Here is a 15,709-nt window from a genome sequence, read left to right on the forward strand (position 1 = left end):
ATCATGTCAAAAACGCATTTAATACAATTTGATCACGTGCCCAGAAGTGAGCTGCGGCTTGCTGCCGTTGCCCGGCGTTTGCACCATCGTAAAGTTGAAATATCACAAGGGGAGCATCTGTATAATTTGTTTGGTATTTTGAGGACTCCTCAAATATGTAAACTACTTAGCTAAAATATGTTTTGGGTCACAAGAAAGGTTGATCCAGCACAGTATAAGGAACACATCACCTCAGCCTCTGGCATTTTTCTTTCGGTGCACTGGCTTTGAGTGGAGTTTAGATAATCGCATAACAGTTATGTAAGAAAAAATAACGAATTGTGTGAAATGAACTATCATTATGCATGGGTAGAAAAGATATTTGTTCCTAGGGCAGAGGGCTTAGCTGTAGTTCTGCCAATTTATCTTAGTTTATGAAACATTGGAAACTCAGGCAGCTGATAGGTCTTAATTTTCTGTCATTGCCATTTTTCTTTAAAAAAATTTAAATTATAATGCTGATTTTAAAACCAAAAATAAGTACTCTGAAGTAAAAAGCCTCTGTCTACAGGAGAAAAAATAGCTTTCCAATCATCTCCAGCTATTGCAAAATGTACAGCCACAACTATGTGATGTTCAAGCAATCGGAGTGTTTAATAGGTCAACAGAAACTGCACCTGCTAGCGAGATGCCAGTGCTTCTGCTGTAATTCCCATTTTGAAAGTCTCCGCTAGGGAGGGCAAATTTGTGTGGGCGCTGGGAGTTTATGTTGTGAATCAGACTGAGTAAAAGTCAAAGTCAATTTTATTCGTCATATGCACTCGAAGGTGCAGTGAAATGAATTTGGCAGCAGCGACACACTTAAAAAGAACACACAATACACAATAGAATTTAACACAAACATCCACCACAGCATTCTTCACTGGCGGGGGAGAGACCGGGAGATCAAGTTGGTTAGTGCGAACTGAGGTTTTTAACTAAGATCAAGTGTAGTATCTGTTGCTACTTGAGTAAGAGAGACTGTCTGTTCTGATCAGAACAATTCTGGTGGTTCTCCCAGGATGAGGGTCGTGGATCGCGGATCTCGGGCGGATCGAAGTTGGTGGTCACGTCGGTGTCAAGAAGTCTGTCAGTTGCTGGCTTAGAGGTGGATCCATGCTGGTTGGGTAACCAATCTAACACCTCATCCAGTCACAATGGCAGCAGCAACTGAAGCGGGAGGACAGGGTATCCGTAATACCCTGCGATTCAGCGTGAAGGACCTCAGCGAGGGGACTCCCTTCTCACGGGACCTGTTCGTGAGGAAGGTCTTGCTGGAGGCCTGCAAATTTGAGGCCAAGGACATCTACTACATAGATAGATAGGTAGATAGATAGGTAGATAGATAGGTAGGTAGGTAGGTAGATAGGTAGGTAGGTAGGTAGATATGAAGATAGATGCGAAGGTATGAAGATACAAAGATATGAGGATAGATATGAAGATAGATAGATAGATAAATATGAAGATAGAAAGATATGAAGATAGATAAATATGAAGATAGATAGGTAGATATGAAGATAGATAGATAGATAGATAGATATGAAGATAGGTAGATAAATAGATAGATAGATAGATAGATAGATAGATAGATAGATAGATAGATAGATAGATAGATAGATAGATAGATGTGAAGATAGATAGATAGATGTGAAGATAGGTAGATAGATGTGAAGATAGGTAGATGGGTAGATATGAAGATAGATAGATGGGTAGATATGAAGATAGATAGATAGGTAGATATGAAGATGTGAAGATAGATATTAGCAAATTTGCAAATGACACAAAGCTGGGTGGCAGTGTGAATTGTGAGGAGGATGCCATGAGAGTGCAGGGTGACTTGGACAGGTTGGGGGAGTGGGCAGATGCATGGCAGATGAAGTTTAATGTGAGGTTATCCACTTTGGTAGCAAAAACAGGAAGGCAGATTTCTATCTAAATGGCATCAAGTAGGAAAAAGGGGAAGTACAACGGCATCTGGGGAACCTTGTACATCAGTCTATGAAAGTAAGCATGCAGGTACACAGGCAGTGAAGAAAGCGAATGGCATGTTGGCCTTTATAACAAGAGGAATCGAATATAGGAGCAAAGAGGTCCTTCTGCAGTTGTACAGAGCCCTAGTGAGACCACACCTGGAGTATTGTGTACAGTTTTGGTCCCCTAATTTGAGGAAGGACATTCTTGCTATTGAGGGAGTGCAGCGTAGGTTTACAAGGTTAATTCCCGGGATGGCTGGACTGTCATATGCTGAGAGAATGGAGCAACTGGGCTTGTACACTCTGGAGTTTAGAAGGATGAGAGGGATCTCATTGAAACATATAAGATTGTTAAGGGTTTGGACACGTTAGAGGCAGGAAACATGTTCCCGATGTTGGAGTCCAGAACCAGGGGCCACAGTTTAAGAATAAGGAGTAAGCCATTTAGAACGGAGACGAGGAAACATTTTTTCTCACAGAGAGTGGTGAGTCTGTGGAATTCGGTGGAGGCGGGTTCTCTGGATGCTTTCACGAGAGAGCTAGATAGGGCTGTTAAAAATTGCGGCGTCGGGCTATGGGGAGAAGAAAGGAACGGGGTACTGATTGGGGATGATCAGCCATGATCACATTGAATGGTGGTGCTGGCTCGAAGGGCCGAATGGCGTACTCCTGCACCTATTGTCTATTGTCTATTGATAGGTAGGCAGCTTTGAAGATAGATAGATAGGTAGATATGAAGATAGATAGATAGGTAGATATGAAGATAGGTAGATATGAAGATAGATAGAGAGGTCGTTATGAAGATAGATACATAGGTAGATATGAAGATAGATAGATAGATAGGTAGGTAGGTAGATAGGTAGGTAGATAGATAGATAGATAGATAGATAGATAGATAGATAGATAGATAGATAGATAGATAGAAAGATAGGAAGATAGATAGAAAGATAGGAAGATAGGAAGATAGGAAGATAGATAGATAGATAGATAGGAAGATAGATAGATAGATAGATAGGAAGATAGATAGATAGATAGGAAGATAGATAGATAGATAGGAAGATAGATAGATAGATAGGAAGATAGATAGATAGATAGATAGATAGGAAGGAAGGAAGATAGATAGATAGATAGATAGGAAGGAAGATAGATAGATAGGAAGATAGATAGATAGGAAGATAGATAGATAGGAAGATAGATAGGAAGATAGATAGATAGGAAGATAGATAGGAAGATAGATAGGAAGATAGGAAGATAGATAGGAAGATAGATAGGAAGATAGATAGGAAGATAGATAGGAAGATAGATATGAAGATAGATTGTGGAAATACACAGTTACAGATTTAAGTGTTGGGGATTATTAGGTGGTTCTCCAAAGGTAGAAAGGTGGTCAATTAATGTTCAGTTAATGTTTCCAGCTTGTAGTGAACAATAAATGAGAAATTTGGACCAGGTCTAATATATTTGCCAGTGAACATTAGGGAGTCTTTAAACCTCTTGAATTAGTTCTTAAAAAATATTTACTTTATAGTGTATATTTCTGCCTTTGATGTCTTGCGTGCATTTGTTGCACCTTTTTGTTGCCGAAGAATGATCCAAGTGCTTTGCCATAGAAATACTTTTGAAATGAATTTAAGTTGCAATGCAGGAAATCTGTGGGACAAATTGAGCACAGCAAGCCTTCATGAACACCAGTGTGATTGATATCAGTAGGATAACAGGGTTGTTTGAGGGATAAATATTTAAAATGATACTAGGACAAATCTTTATTTCTTACGATGATTCTCATTGAATCATTTACATCCAGTCAGAAGCTTGTTCCTGCCTGGGCATAAAGTGGAATTTGTAAGATAAAATTAAAAAACTTCTGCTGTGTGATTATTCATGTGCATGTCGTATGTATGAATTCCCTTTGGTAGAGCCCTGCTCGAGTGGAATTGTTATGTAAAGCTTTTTGTTCAGATCTTACTGTTGCCTGTTTGCTTGAATTAATTGCAGCTGTTGGGTTTGAGTGGCTGAGATTTCTCTGCATTGATATATGTGACCAGATTTCAGCGAGCACTTCAATCGTAATTTAGCCCCTGATTCTGGCTAATGATCAGCTCAATTACTTGCACTGGGGCAAATTAAAGCAGCTGGCACCTGCAAGACGCATGGACTTGACGGCTCACTCTTCAGAGAGCATATTAAATGACGCTCAGTCTGTCCTCAGCAGAGGCCTCAACCTTGTTCCCCTCCATCCCCACCTCAATGAGTTCAGCGTCCGCCACGACGTGGAGCTCTTCTTCCGTCGCCTCCGCATCAAAGTGTTTTTCCATGGGAAGGAGTCCTCGCCCCCCAGTGATGATCCCTTCTCCCGTCTCCAACGGACCCGCTCCTCTTGGACTCCCCCTCATAGCCACCTACCGGCTTTAGACCTTTTTATTTTAAACTGCTGGCGGGAAATCAACCGCCTCAACTTCTCCACTCCCCTTTCTCCCTCTAACCTCTCTCCCCCCCTGAATGTACAACCCTCCACTCACCCTGCAACAACCCAGACTGGATGATCAAACCTGCCGACAAGGGAGGTGCCGTGGTAGTCTGGCGCGCTGATCTCTACAAGGCTGAGGTCACACGCCAACTCTCAGACACCTCCTACTTATCCTTGGATCATGACCCCACAGACGAGCACTATCACTGTCTCTAGCACCATCACTGACCATCATCTACAGCTCCCTGCCCTCCCAAGCCCCTAACCTCATCGTTCCCCAGCCCCGCACGGCCTGATTTTACCTTCTCCCCACAATCCACAAACCTGACTGTCCTGGCAGATCCATTGTTTCTGCCTGTTCGTGTCCTACCAAACTTATTTCCACATACGTCGACTCCACCCTATCCCCCCCCTGCGCAGAACAAACTAATCCCCGTCTACTGATACTCTCCTCCGTCTAGCGGAGCTTGTCCTTACGCTTAACAGCTTTTCGTTTGACTCCCATTTCCTCCAAATACAAGGTGTAGCTATGGGCTCGCGCATGGGCCCAAGCTATGCATGCCTCTTTGTAGGGTACGTCGAACAATCCTTGTTCGAGGCGTACCATGGCCCTATCCCCGAACTCTACCTCTGCTACATCGACGACCGCATTGGTGCTACCTCCTGCACCCACACACAACTCACTGACTTCATCCATTTCACCACTAACTTCCAGCCGGCACTCATATACACCTGGACCATTTCCGACATTTCCCTACCATTTCAGGACCTCACTATCTCCATCGCAGGTGATAAACTACTGACCGACATCTACTATAAACCCACTGACTCCCATGGCTATCTGGACTACACTTCTTCCCACCCTGCTTCCTGTAAGGACTCCATCCCCTACTCCCAATTCATCCGTCTATGCCGCATCTGCACCCAGGATGAGGTGTTCCACACCAGGGCTCACTTTTATGTCACTGATTTGACTTTGTATTTGCTCCTCTATTTCTCACTGATTGTTTGGAGGCCTGCGGTGCAGTCCCAGCGAAGTGATCCCTTTTTATTTTCTAAGCTTGAACCATGTGACCAAACTACCAGGATATCCTCGCTCCTTACACAGGAATGAACTCCTTCCTTCATATTGGAACACTTGAAGATTATATACCCTGGAACATTGAGTTCCCAATCCTGAGTATCTTTTAACCTTGTATCCATGATATTAACAATACCATAATCCCATCTCGCCAATCAATACCCTTATTTTATCCGCCTTTTTTATCAGACTCCTTGTGTCAAAATATACGCATTCCAAGTTTGCATTCCTCCCATATATTTTATCAAGTCAAATGATGCTCTGCCTATTATGGTTGAGTGTTCCATCTATATTTAATTGTCCCTCACTCCCTGCTGTCCACCAATTCTGTGTCCCATTCCTCTGTCAGATGAATTATGCTCCCCAGCAGCATTAGCAAACATACAAGGATGTTGGACCTATTCTGTTCAGGCACAACTCATCTGAATGGTGTAAGTCTCAGCTTCCCCAGAAATAATCCCAATGATCCAGAAATCCAATGCACCTTGTCATCAGCCTGATGTTCATCTGAGCTACCTTCGCCTTCCTATACCAGAACATTTCCAGATAATTCAATGTTGGTTGTTCTGATTTTAATATGTTATCTAGCTCCTAAATTCATGTTGCACCAAACAATCAGTGAGAAATAGAGACACAAAATTGTGTTCTCTTTTTACAATGTGACCTACGAGCTCTGACCTTTACCGTCCATTTTAGAATGCCTTGCAACCATTCTGTAACTTCCTTAATTGTGGCACCCGAGACGACATACCATCCTGAATTCATGCTGCATGAAGGTGAGGTCAAGAACATTTTTAAATGTCAGTGAATCTGCAAGGGAAAATTTAGTTTGTTTAAACTCAAAATAATTTGCTTGGGAATATTGATGTTTCTACCTCATCTTCCACATCTGGGGAAACAACATGACAGAATGCCTCAGAGTTGCCTTACGTGATTGTCTTCAATAAAGAAGACACATCCAGTTGCAGAGATTGTAGAATAGTCTTTCTGCTGCCAACAGGGAGACCTCATTGCAACTGCCCTTCTCCCGGTGGATGAAGAGCTGCTCACCAGCCGATCAGGCGGCAAACAAAAAATGAATACACCGACATCTCATTTTACATGGCCTATTTTTCCCTGAACCATGTAATATTAAAGGCAATTATGGATGTTCTGTAGTTTAAAAGTATAATTGAAATCGTGATTAACTTGCAATTAATTTTAATTACATTATTAATTCTGACTCATTTTTAAATCACTTGACAGTCAAAATTAAATCCAGATTAAAAGACAGTGGCATCATGAATGCAAAAATGGATCAGGGGCAGAAGACTGTTTGAAGCTGTTGTTAACTAACATGAACACAATATTTGCATTATATTTAATCTGCCACACATCTACCCAGTTTATCAGTTTTTGTCTGCCAGTAGTATTTTACTATCTTCACTGCACTTCCAACCTTTAAAATATTATATAATTAATACGAATGATTAAGACACATTATTGCTTCCTTACCCCTGTCCCACTTAGGAAACCTGAACGGAAACCTCTGGAGACTTTGCGCCCCACCCAAGGTTTCCTTGCGGTTCCCAGAGGTTGCAGGTAGTTGCCGGAGGTTGCAGGTAGGGAGACTGACAAAAACCTCCGGGAGAGTGATGAATCTCTGGAACTCTCTGCCACAGAAGGTAGTTGAGGCCAGTTCATTGGCTATATTTAAGAGGGAGTTAGATGTGGCCCTTGTGGCTAAAGGGATCAGGGGGTATGGAGAGAAGGCAGGTACAGGATACTGAGTTGGATGATCAGCCATGATCATATTGAATGGCGGTGCAGGCTCGAAGGGCCGAATGGCCTACTCCTGCACCAATTTTCTATGTTTCTATGAAGCTAAAGGTAGTAGAATGGTTAGTGATCTTAGTTTAATGGGATTAACTGACCTAAAAACAAAACATGCTTTGCGCACACTATAAATTGAGTTAGATTAATATTTTGAGTATTCGTTTATTTTCAATCTTTTGGTTTTCATTTGATTGGCATTGCTCTGTGGGACATCTTCTCCAACGTAGAAATGGGGTCCAAAACAACATAACCTTGACTGACATTCTGGTACAGTGGTACAGTAGTGCACTGTGGTACAGTTGCTCATTTTCCATTGAAGCTCTCAACTGAGTAGTATGTTAAATGGCAAAGATCCCAAGGGACTATGAAGAGGAAGTTGCCCAGTGAGCTAATAGGATTGCTCTGGGTGCTGGCATAGGAGTGGGATTGCTCTGAGATAGGATGGACCCCATAGGCCAAAATGGCTCAATTGTCGTAAGGAACTATTGTGATCTGTCTAATATCACATAGACGATATTTAATCATTGTCACGTTGCTGTTTAAGGGAAATGACGAAAGAAAATTGATCAGCATGTTTCCTGTTACATCAGTGATTACACTTCAGAACATTTCATTGATTGTAAAATATTTTGGAGCATTTTGGGGTCATGAAAAATCTAGAAATGCAAAAATTCCATTTTTATCAAAGCTGGCTAAAGTGCAAATATAGGTAAGACTTAAATCTATGCAGGGGTATAAAAGGAAGGGTTCCAAACCATTTATTTTTTGTCAGTGGGCTTACATTGATACAGTATGACTTGTAATAAGGTCTTTGTGTAAGAATGTGGAGGAGGAGTGCTCATTGGCTCACCGGGTGACAAATAATATCTGCAAGCATTGTTGTGCCAAACCTTAGTGTATTTGGTTCTAGTTTAGATATGAATAATAACAGTAAGCTAGAGTATAAAATAATATATGCCATTCATGACTGGGATATTTACTCCCTGCAGTTCTTTTAGTAAAAAAAAATACTGTTGGAAATTAGTGTTTTTGTGGGTGAGATGAAAGATGACCTTTCCTGTTTGAACCTTTCAAATCCAAAACCCCATATGATCTGGTTGATGAAAGTATCCAATATCTGCAGACTACAAGAACACCTTAAATGAGCATCTAAAATTATATCAATACCTGTATCTGTGTTAAACTAGATGCTAATGGTCTGCAAAGCTAATTTTAGCAAAATAGGTAGTTTGGGAAGTAAATGTTCTGGTGAATGATCTTCAACCTGAAACATTAATTTCTTACTCCACGGATGACACCTGACCTACATTTTTTTTCCAGCATATTTTTCCTTTTTTGGGATTTCCAGCATCTGTAATTTTTTTTATTTGACTGGAAAATGTGTGACTGATCCAGAAAGGGTCGCTCTTTTCGGGTAGTGCTTTGAACTCTTTTATTTATTTTGGAGTGAAATATTTCTAATTTTTTTGTTTTTTTTAGTCTGTCCAAGTGTTTGTTTATATGTCTCTTGGTATGTCTTATGTGGGGGGTGGTGGGGAGGTGGAAAGGGGAAAACGTTTTTGGTCGCCTTCTCCACGGAGAGGCGACTTTTTCCATGTCACCTCCCTCGCAGCCTAACAGCTTGGATTGGTGCAGCCTTTCCCGGAGTTGGGCCCGGAGCATCAGCAGCAGGTGCAGCGTGGACTTCTCCATCGCGGAGCAGGCTAACCACTGTCGGGGGTCACCAGAGAGGAGTGCTCTGATCTCTGGCCTGGTGACTTTGACATCATGGGGCTGTGGTCCGCTGAGTTTCTAGCCGCGGGTACTGCGTGGACTTACTCCCCGGAGCCTGGGGTCCCTTGCCGGGGATCGCCGGAGAAGAGCTCTGACCGCCGGCCTGCAGTCTGTAACATCCTGAAGCCGCGGTCTCCAGTAAGAAAGTGCCGATTCGGGACCTCCAAGCCGCTGAGTATGTTCGACCATCCCGACGTCGCAGTTTTAACCAGCCCGACAAGAGAGCCTGTACATCCGGCCATCTGTAGCGGCGACTACAGAGGTGTTATGGCCCTGACCACTGGTGAACAAGGAGGAGGACTGGCTGAACTTTGTTGCCTCTCACCACAGTGAAGAATGCTGTGGTGGATGTTTGTGTTAAATCTCATTGTGTAATGTGTGTTATTTTTAAGTGTATCGCTGCTGGCAAATTCATTTCACTGTGCCTTCGGGTGTTTGTGATAAATAAAATTGACTTTGAAGTCTCTTTACTTTCTGAAATTAGTGTTCCTGTGGCAGAAGTGAGGAGGCTTTAGCCTACTTTTAGTTTTGATAAGCCTGACCAAGATAAATTTGGGAAATGGGAAATGATTTCTGCTAGTGATTAGCTTGCTCCAATTGAACATTTGTTTTGCCAATAATTCCAGTATTTCCTCCTCAATATCCTTTATTTATGAAAGACTTGCAGATCTTAAAGATGCTATAATTGAAAATCCACTAAGTGCACTCCAGTGCACAAAAATGTCGATAACTACATCTTAAACACTTTAAAAAATATATCAATACCTGTATCTGAAATAAGGTTTTGTTTAAATAACATTTAAATGTTGTAGCGTAACAGACACTTCGTATGGATACTGGATTGCTGCTTGTGCTGGCATAGTGGGAAGAGTGGGATTGCTCTGAATCAGCATAGAATTATTGGGCCGAAATAGGCTCAAATGTGGTTAGGAAATATAATCTGGTCAATTTATTTGCTTCAACAAACATTACTCAGACATTATGTAATCATTGTCCCATTGTTGTTTGAAACAATGAAAATTGGTTGGCACGTTTCTTGTTATATCAGCACTTCAGTGTATTGTCTTGATTGTAAAATATTGTGAAGCATCCTTTGGTTATGAAAGAAGCTATAGAAATGCAAGGCCAAATCATGATGACTGACATTCATATACCCTTTCAGGATACTCAAATTGAAACACAAAATTGGCCTGGGCGATATTGACAAAGGGTATATGGAGAATGGTTCATCTTGTGGGATATACTGAAGCAAGGACATTTTAACTAAAAAATAAGAGCATACACCTTTAAGGTAGAGGAGAATCCTGATAATGTATAAAATTGAGAGGCATAGGGTAGAGAAACAGGATCTTTTTTCCCAGGATGGAAATGTCAATGACTAGAGGGCATAGCTTTAAGGTGAGAGGGGCAAAGTTTAACTGAGATGTATGGGGCATGTTTTGTTTTTTTTACACAGTGGCGGGTGCCTGGAATGCACTACCAGGGGAGGTGGTGGAGGCAGATATGATAGTGCTACTTGAGAGGCTTTTAGATAGGAACATGCAAGAAATGGAGGGATATGGATCATGTGCAGACAGGGGGATTAGTTTAACTCCATGTTTGGCACTGATATCGTGGCAGAAGGACTTGTTTCTGTGCTCTGCTGTTCTATGTTATTTTAAGGAAGGATGGTATTTGGGTCATAGTCATACAGTATGGAAACAGACCCTTCGCCCCAACTTACCCATGCCGACCAAGATACCCCGTCTATGTTAGTTCCTGCCCCTGTGAAGGCCCTATCCCTCTAAACCTTCCCTATCCATGTACCTGTCAAACTGGGGGTTAAAAGGTGCTATGAATGACAAGGAATTGGGAGATGAGGTTGCAATTAATTAGGCAAGCCATGACCTTACTGGATGGTGAAGAGGCTCAAGGGGCCTCTTTACTTCTGCTAATTTATATCATTCAGTGTAACTGGTAGCAGTGGATTTACGCATCAAGTTGATGCAGAGAGGCAAGAGGCAGATATATAACTGATGTTTGCATAGTGATGACATTAGCTTGATGGAGTTTGTGACATGAAAATGGTTCTCATGTTCCTGATGTGAAGAATGCTGTGCATCTTTACAGAGAGGGCTGTGGTAGTGGTGTCCCCTTGTTCCCTTTGTAACCTTTTGATCATAGATCGCCATAAAGATAGTTGTTTTGAGATTCCAATAACTCTTCCATGTTATCATGGTCTATTTTGTTACACCCTATTTGTCACCTTGTCAGTTTTATTTAAAAAAATGTCAGCTGTCGTAAATCCATGGGAGTAGTGCACACAATCTAGCCATAATTTCCTCCAAATATCTTTCATTGTTGTGTGAATTACAACATTCCAGAAAGCACTGATATCATCTCAGCCTACATTGAAATTGTACCCTACAGACTTCCTCAATGGTAGCTTGACAGTGCCACTCAAAACTGAAATAATATGTCTCAATGTACTCTGGAGGCAGTAAGCCATGAATATAGTGAAAGCATCTATGGATTGTAACAATGAAGTGGTGTTGGGGTGAAAATGCTACCTAAATGTGGTCAGCCAATGTTAATTAGACATCCAGGGTAATTTAAATTTCATTGTACATGTGACAATAAACTAATCTTGACCTTGAAACCTTGAATTATGCAGGCAGAGATAAGCATTGTGATATCATCTTGAAAGAGCAGTGCTGTCAACATATTTTTGTTTAGATTGCCTCGCCACTGGAAGAATGACCTTTGAGTATTCATTTAGAAATCACAAGTTCTCTGAGAGGTAGATTAGAGAAGCTTAAGAGTATAGTTGCCCTCAGCATAACCTCCAAAAAGGAGAATAAGACTGTCTGTGACTGCTGAAGCCATCCTCTTTCAAAAGAGTACCATCTCATTTATGTTGTTTAAGAATTGGAGAAAACAAATATTTAATTTAGTTTAGAACTACACCGTGGACACAGGCCCTTCGGCGCCGACCCGCAATCCCGGTACACTAGTTCTCCCCATACTCAAGTTCTATCCTACACACTAGGGACAATTTTACGGTATCCAATTAACCTACAAACCATCAAATTATCAGCCAGCAGTGTGAGAGGCTGCTTTTACACTTCATCCGTGGTGATTTCAAGCATTGTAGCAGCATTTATGAAGAAGTTGAAGGGTAATTACGGTGACAGCTTGTTTCTGGCTATTATATGCTTTCTTCCTGAGCATTAAATTCCATTTAGCTTCAATTTAATCTCTTGCTGTCTCTGAATTGCCTGGCTACTACACTGAAACTTCGACTATCCGCTCCCTCCACTGATGCTGCCTGACCCGCTGAGTTTCTCCAGCACTTTATGCTTTAATAAATTAAGTATCATTTTGTTAATGTTTAAATCTATCTCTCTAGAAATAAACTCCAGTACAGGCTGCTTCCACGTGGAGAGCGGGTTACATTTTAAAACTTGCCCATAAGTTGGAAAATACACAAAAATCACTTGATGTGGTAATCGTGCCTCCACAGAATTATAATGAATGGCTTCAAAGGCACATAGGACTGGTAAGAAAAAACATTCACGAACATAGGGGTTCAGGGTAAACTAGTTCTGTTTTTGGTAGGAATTAATGCCTACGTCAGCATTTTGACATTAAGAATATTATGGGAACTTGTTTGAATGTTGGAGCGTCTAAATTGATCTTTTTTGTCAAAGGGCCAGCGTACTCACTGAATAACAGCTCTGCTAAATCATAGAATTATACAGGCAGACACTGTTCTTCCCCTTCGTTCTGCACGAAAATCCTTAAAAGAGCTAATAAATAAAAATCTTCCCAGTTGAGGCCATGTCAGATTTCCTAAAGATTGTTGTCCAGAGTTATCCATGTGCCTTTGTGCCTATTATTTTCTGAACTTGACACGTCTGATCCTGTGTTTTCCACATCATTGGATGATTTCGACAGAAGCAGTTCTGGCTGATCGATTGTCTTCCCTCGTCGTGTAAGGTAGGGAGAGCTTTGAATCCATTATTATACCCTGAGCAACCAAGTTCACACAGAGTGCAGCATAACTGCATTGCTCTGCTGGGCTTGCATCCAACATGTAATATCTCAATTAGAAAACTGGTTCGACCATTTGCCAGTTACTACAGAACAGAAGTTCTTCCAGAAGCTAAGGATGCTTTTGACAGTACTCTGAAGACGGCAGAGTAACTCTTTAATTCCAGTTCTCCATTATAAACATTGGACAGTTTTTCTTTCCACTTTAATAGTAGATTCGTTTGTAAACTAGCGTACAAAATATGGTCACGTGATTTTTGACAGGAAAGAGTACTGGGCATCCTTGGGTGAAGAGACAGGACTTGTACATCATTCTAGATGAAATATCACAAGCTTTTTATATAACTGCAGTAGGAATTCTCTCCTCAACCAGAACTGCATTATAAAACATAGGGGGTACTTAAATTGGCTTTCATTGAAGACTGGGTTGAAAGATTTTGTTATGATCAAGGTCTTATTTTCCTTGTATCATCATATGTTGTTGCTTGTGGTATTCATTCTCCTGTTTTTGATCACTTTTGGGGTAATACATGTGCTGTGTAATTGGGGATGTAAACAGTGGCGAAAGTGACTTAGTCAATTTGCTGAACTGGATTTATCCACAAGTACATTCACTTTAATCATATAACATGCCTGTATGTAAAACAATGGTAAGATCATTTCTCCACAGATTTGCATAGCCGAAATTTCCTCCCAAGCCTCGCAAAGCATATCCTTCTAATTCTAGTTGTTTATTGTAATTTGAAATGTGATTGTCTTTATTTTCTTTGTTGGAGCAGGCTGATTATTTTTATTTTTTAACATCTTACTTTCATAGTCAAATATGTAACTTCAAACACTTTCAAACTAATACCGGTGAAATGATTGATAAAATCTCGTGAGTTGCATAGTTTTTAAACTGTGTTTCATAATATCACTTCTATTGTCGTCATATTAAACTTTGCTCATCTTGGTGATTTTTGTTTTCTAATTTGTGATGAAATGATTGGCGTTGGAAATCTAACATTTAAAGAACTTTTTTTCCTAGATTCTTTATACCAAAGATTAAATTCCTTAGCTTGTTAAGCATTCGAATGTCATTCAGTATTAATTTCTGAGCAGTTTTGCTCTCAGTGTTTCTGACATAAGGTCCTAGACCTGGAGCATTCATTGTTTCTATTTCTACAGATGCAGCCTGACCTGTTTATAGCATTTTCTGTGTTTATATCTCAGTTACTTTCCTGCTAAACATAACAAACAGAAGTGTGCAATAGGCATCTATAATACTCGAGTGTACCTGTTAGAGGTGTTTTGATTTGCAGAACGCCCATGCGCTCAAATAAAGTTTGTTTATTTGAGCATGTAGAATGTTGAGAGGATCACAAAGCTAATGGATTTCAGCTCTTGTTCCCCATTTTTTTCTCTTTCAGATGATTCTGAGCACACTCCGGTCAGTTCTGAGCATTCCCCACATCCCGATGCCAGGGGATGGAACTGTTCCACTTCAACTACCTCATCACAGAATGATAAGAAACAGGCTCGCTCAATAAATGGCAAGAGGAAAAGGTCAACAAAGCCTGTCCACATGAGAAGAAACATCCGGTACAGCTAGTTCTGCTTCCTTGATTACTAAGTTCTGGTAAAGCACAGGCAGTCTCTTTCCATTCTGCACACACATCCTGATCCTGGTGTGAAGTTCTGTTCAGTACATTTTCCATGAAGCCAGCTGCACAAGCTTGTCCATTAGCAAGAGAGAATCCACAGAGAGAGAATACAGAAAATGGAGGTGCAAAGGGACTTGAGAGTGCTGGTGCAGGACTCCCAAAACGTTAATTTGCAGGTCCAATCGGTAGTAAGGAAGGCAAATTAAATGCCAGCATTTATATCAAGAGGACTGGAATACACAAACAGAGATGTAATGCTGATGCTCTATATGGCACTGGTCAGGCCGCATTTGGAGTATTGTGAGCAAATTTGGGCCTCCTATCTGAGGAAGGATTTGCTGGCTCTGGAGAGTGTCCAGAGGAGGTTTGCAAGAATGATTCCAGGAATGAATGGGTTAGCATATGATGAGCATTTGACAGCACTGGGCCTCTACTCACTGTAGTTTAGTACTTTGAGGGGGGATCTCATTGAAACTTACAGAATAATGAAAGGCATAGATAGAGTGGATGTGGAAAGGATGTTTCCACTGGTGGGAGAGTCTAGGACCAGAGGTCATAGCAGAATTAAAGGGCGCTCTTTAGAAAGAAGGTGAGGAAGAATTTCTTTAGTCAGAGGGTAGTTAATCTGTGGAATTAATTGCCACAGAGGGCTGTGGAGGTCAAGTCAGTGGATATTTTTAAGGCAGAGATAGACAAATTTTTGATTAGAACGGGTGTCAAGGGATATGGGGAGAAGGCAGGAAAATGGGATTAGGAGGCAGAGATCAACCATGATTGAATGGTGGAGTAGACTCGATGGGCTGAATTCTACTCCTAAAACCTGTGAATTTTACTTGCAATGTTGGTGTCAGAGGAGGAGTGTTTTTTATTTAAATTTTTTTTTTTTTTTTTTAATTTGCATTTTTAT

The 15,709-nt window shown here is 41.0% G+C and overlaps 1 protein-coding gene across 1 annotated transcript in view; it reads left to right on the top strand.

Moving 5' to 3' along the window:
- LOC116983183 (helicase ARIP4-like) overlaps nucleotides 1-15,709 on the top strand; it is a 91,730-nt gene that overhangs the window by 31,084 nt on the left and 44,937 nt on the right. Inside the window, exon 3 of the mRNA XM_033036809.1 lies at nucleotides 14,569-14,740. Within this exon, the coding sequence (XP_032892700.1) occupies nucleotides 14,569-14,740 (172 nt within the window). The remainder of the gene's footprint in view (nucleotides 1-14,568; nucleotides 14,741-15,709) is intronic.

The sequence above is a fragment of the Amblyraja radiata genome, chromosome 18, assembly GCF_010909765.2.
Source record: "Amblyraja radiata isolate CabotCenter1 chromosome 18, sAmbRad1.1.pri, whole genome shotgun sequence".
In the NCBI taxonomy this organism is placed as follows: domain Eukaryota; kingdom Metazoa; phylum Chordata; class Chondrichthyes; order Rajiformes; family Rajidae; genus Amblyraja; species Amblyraja radiata.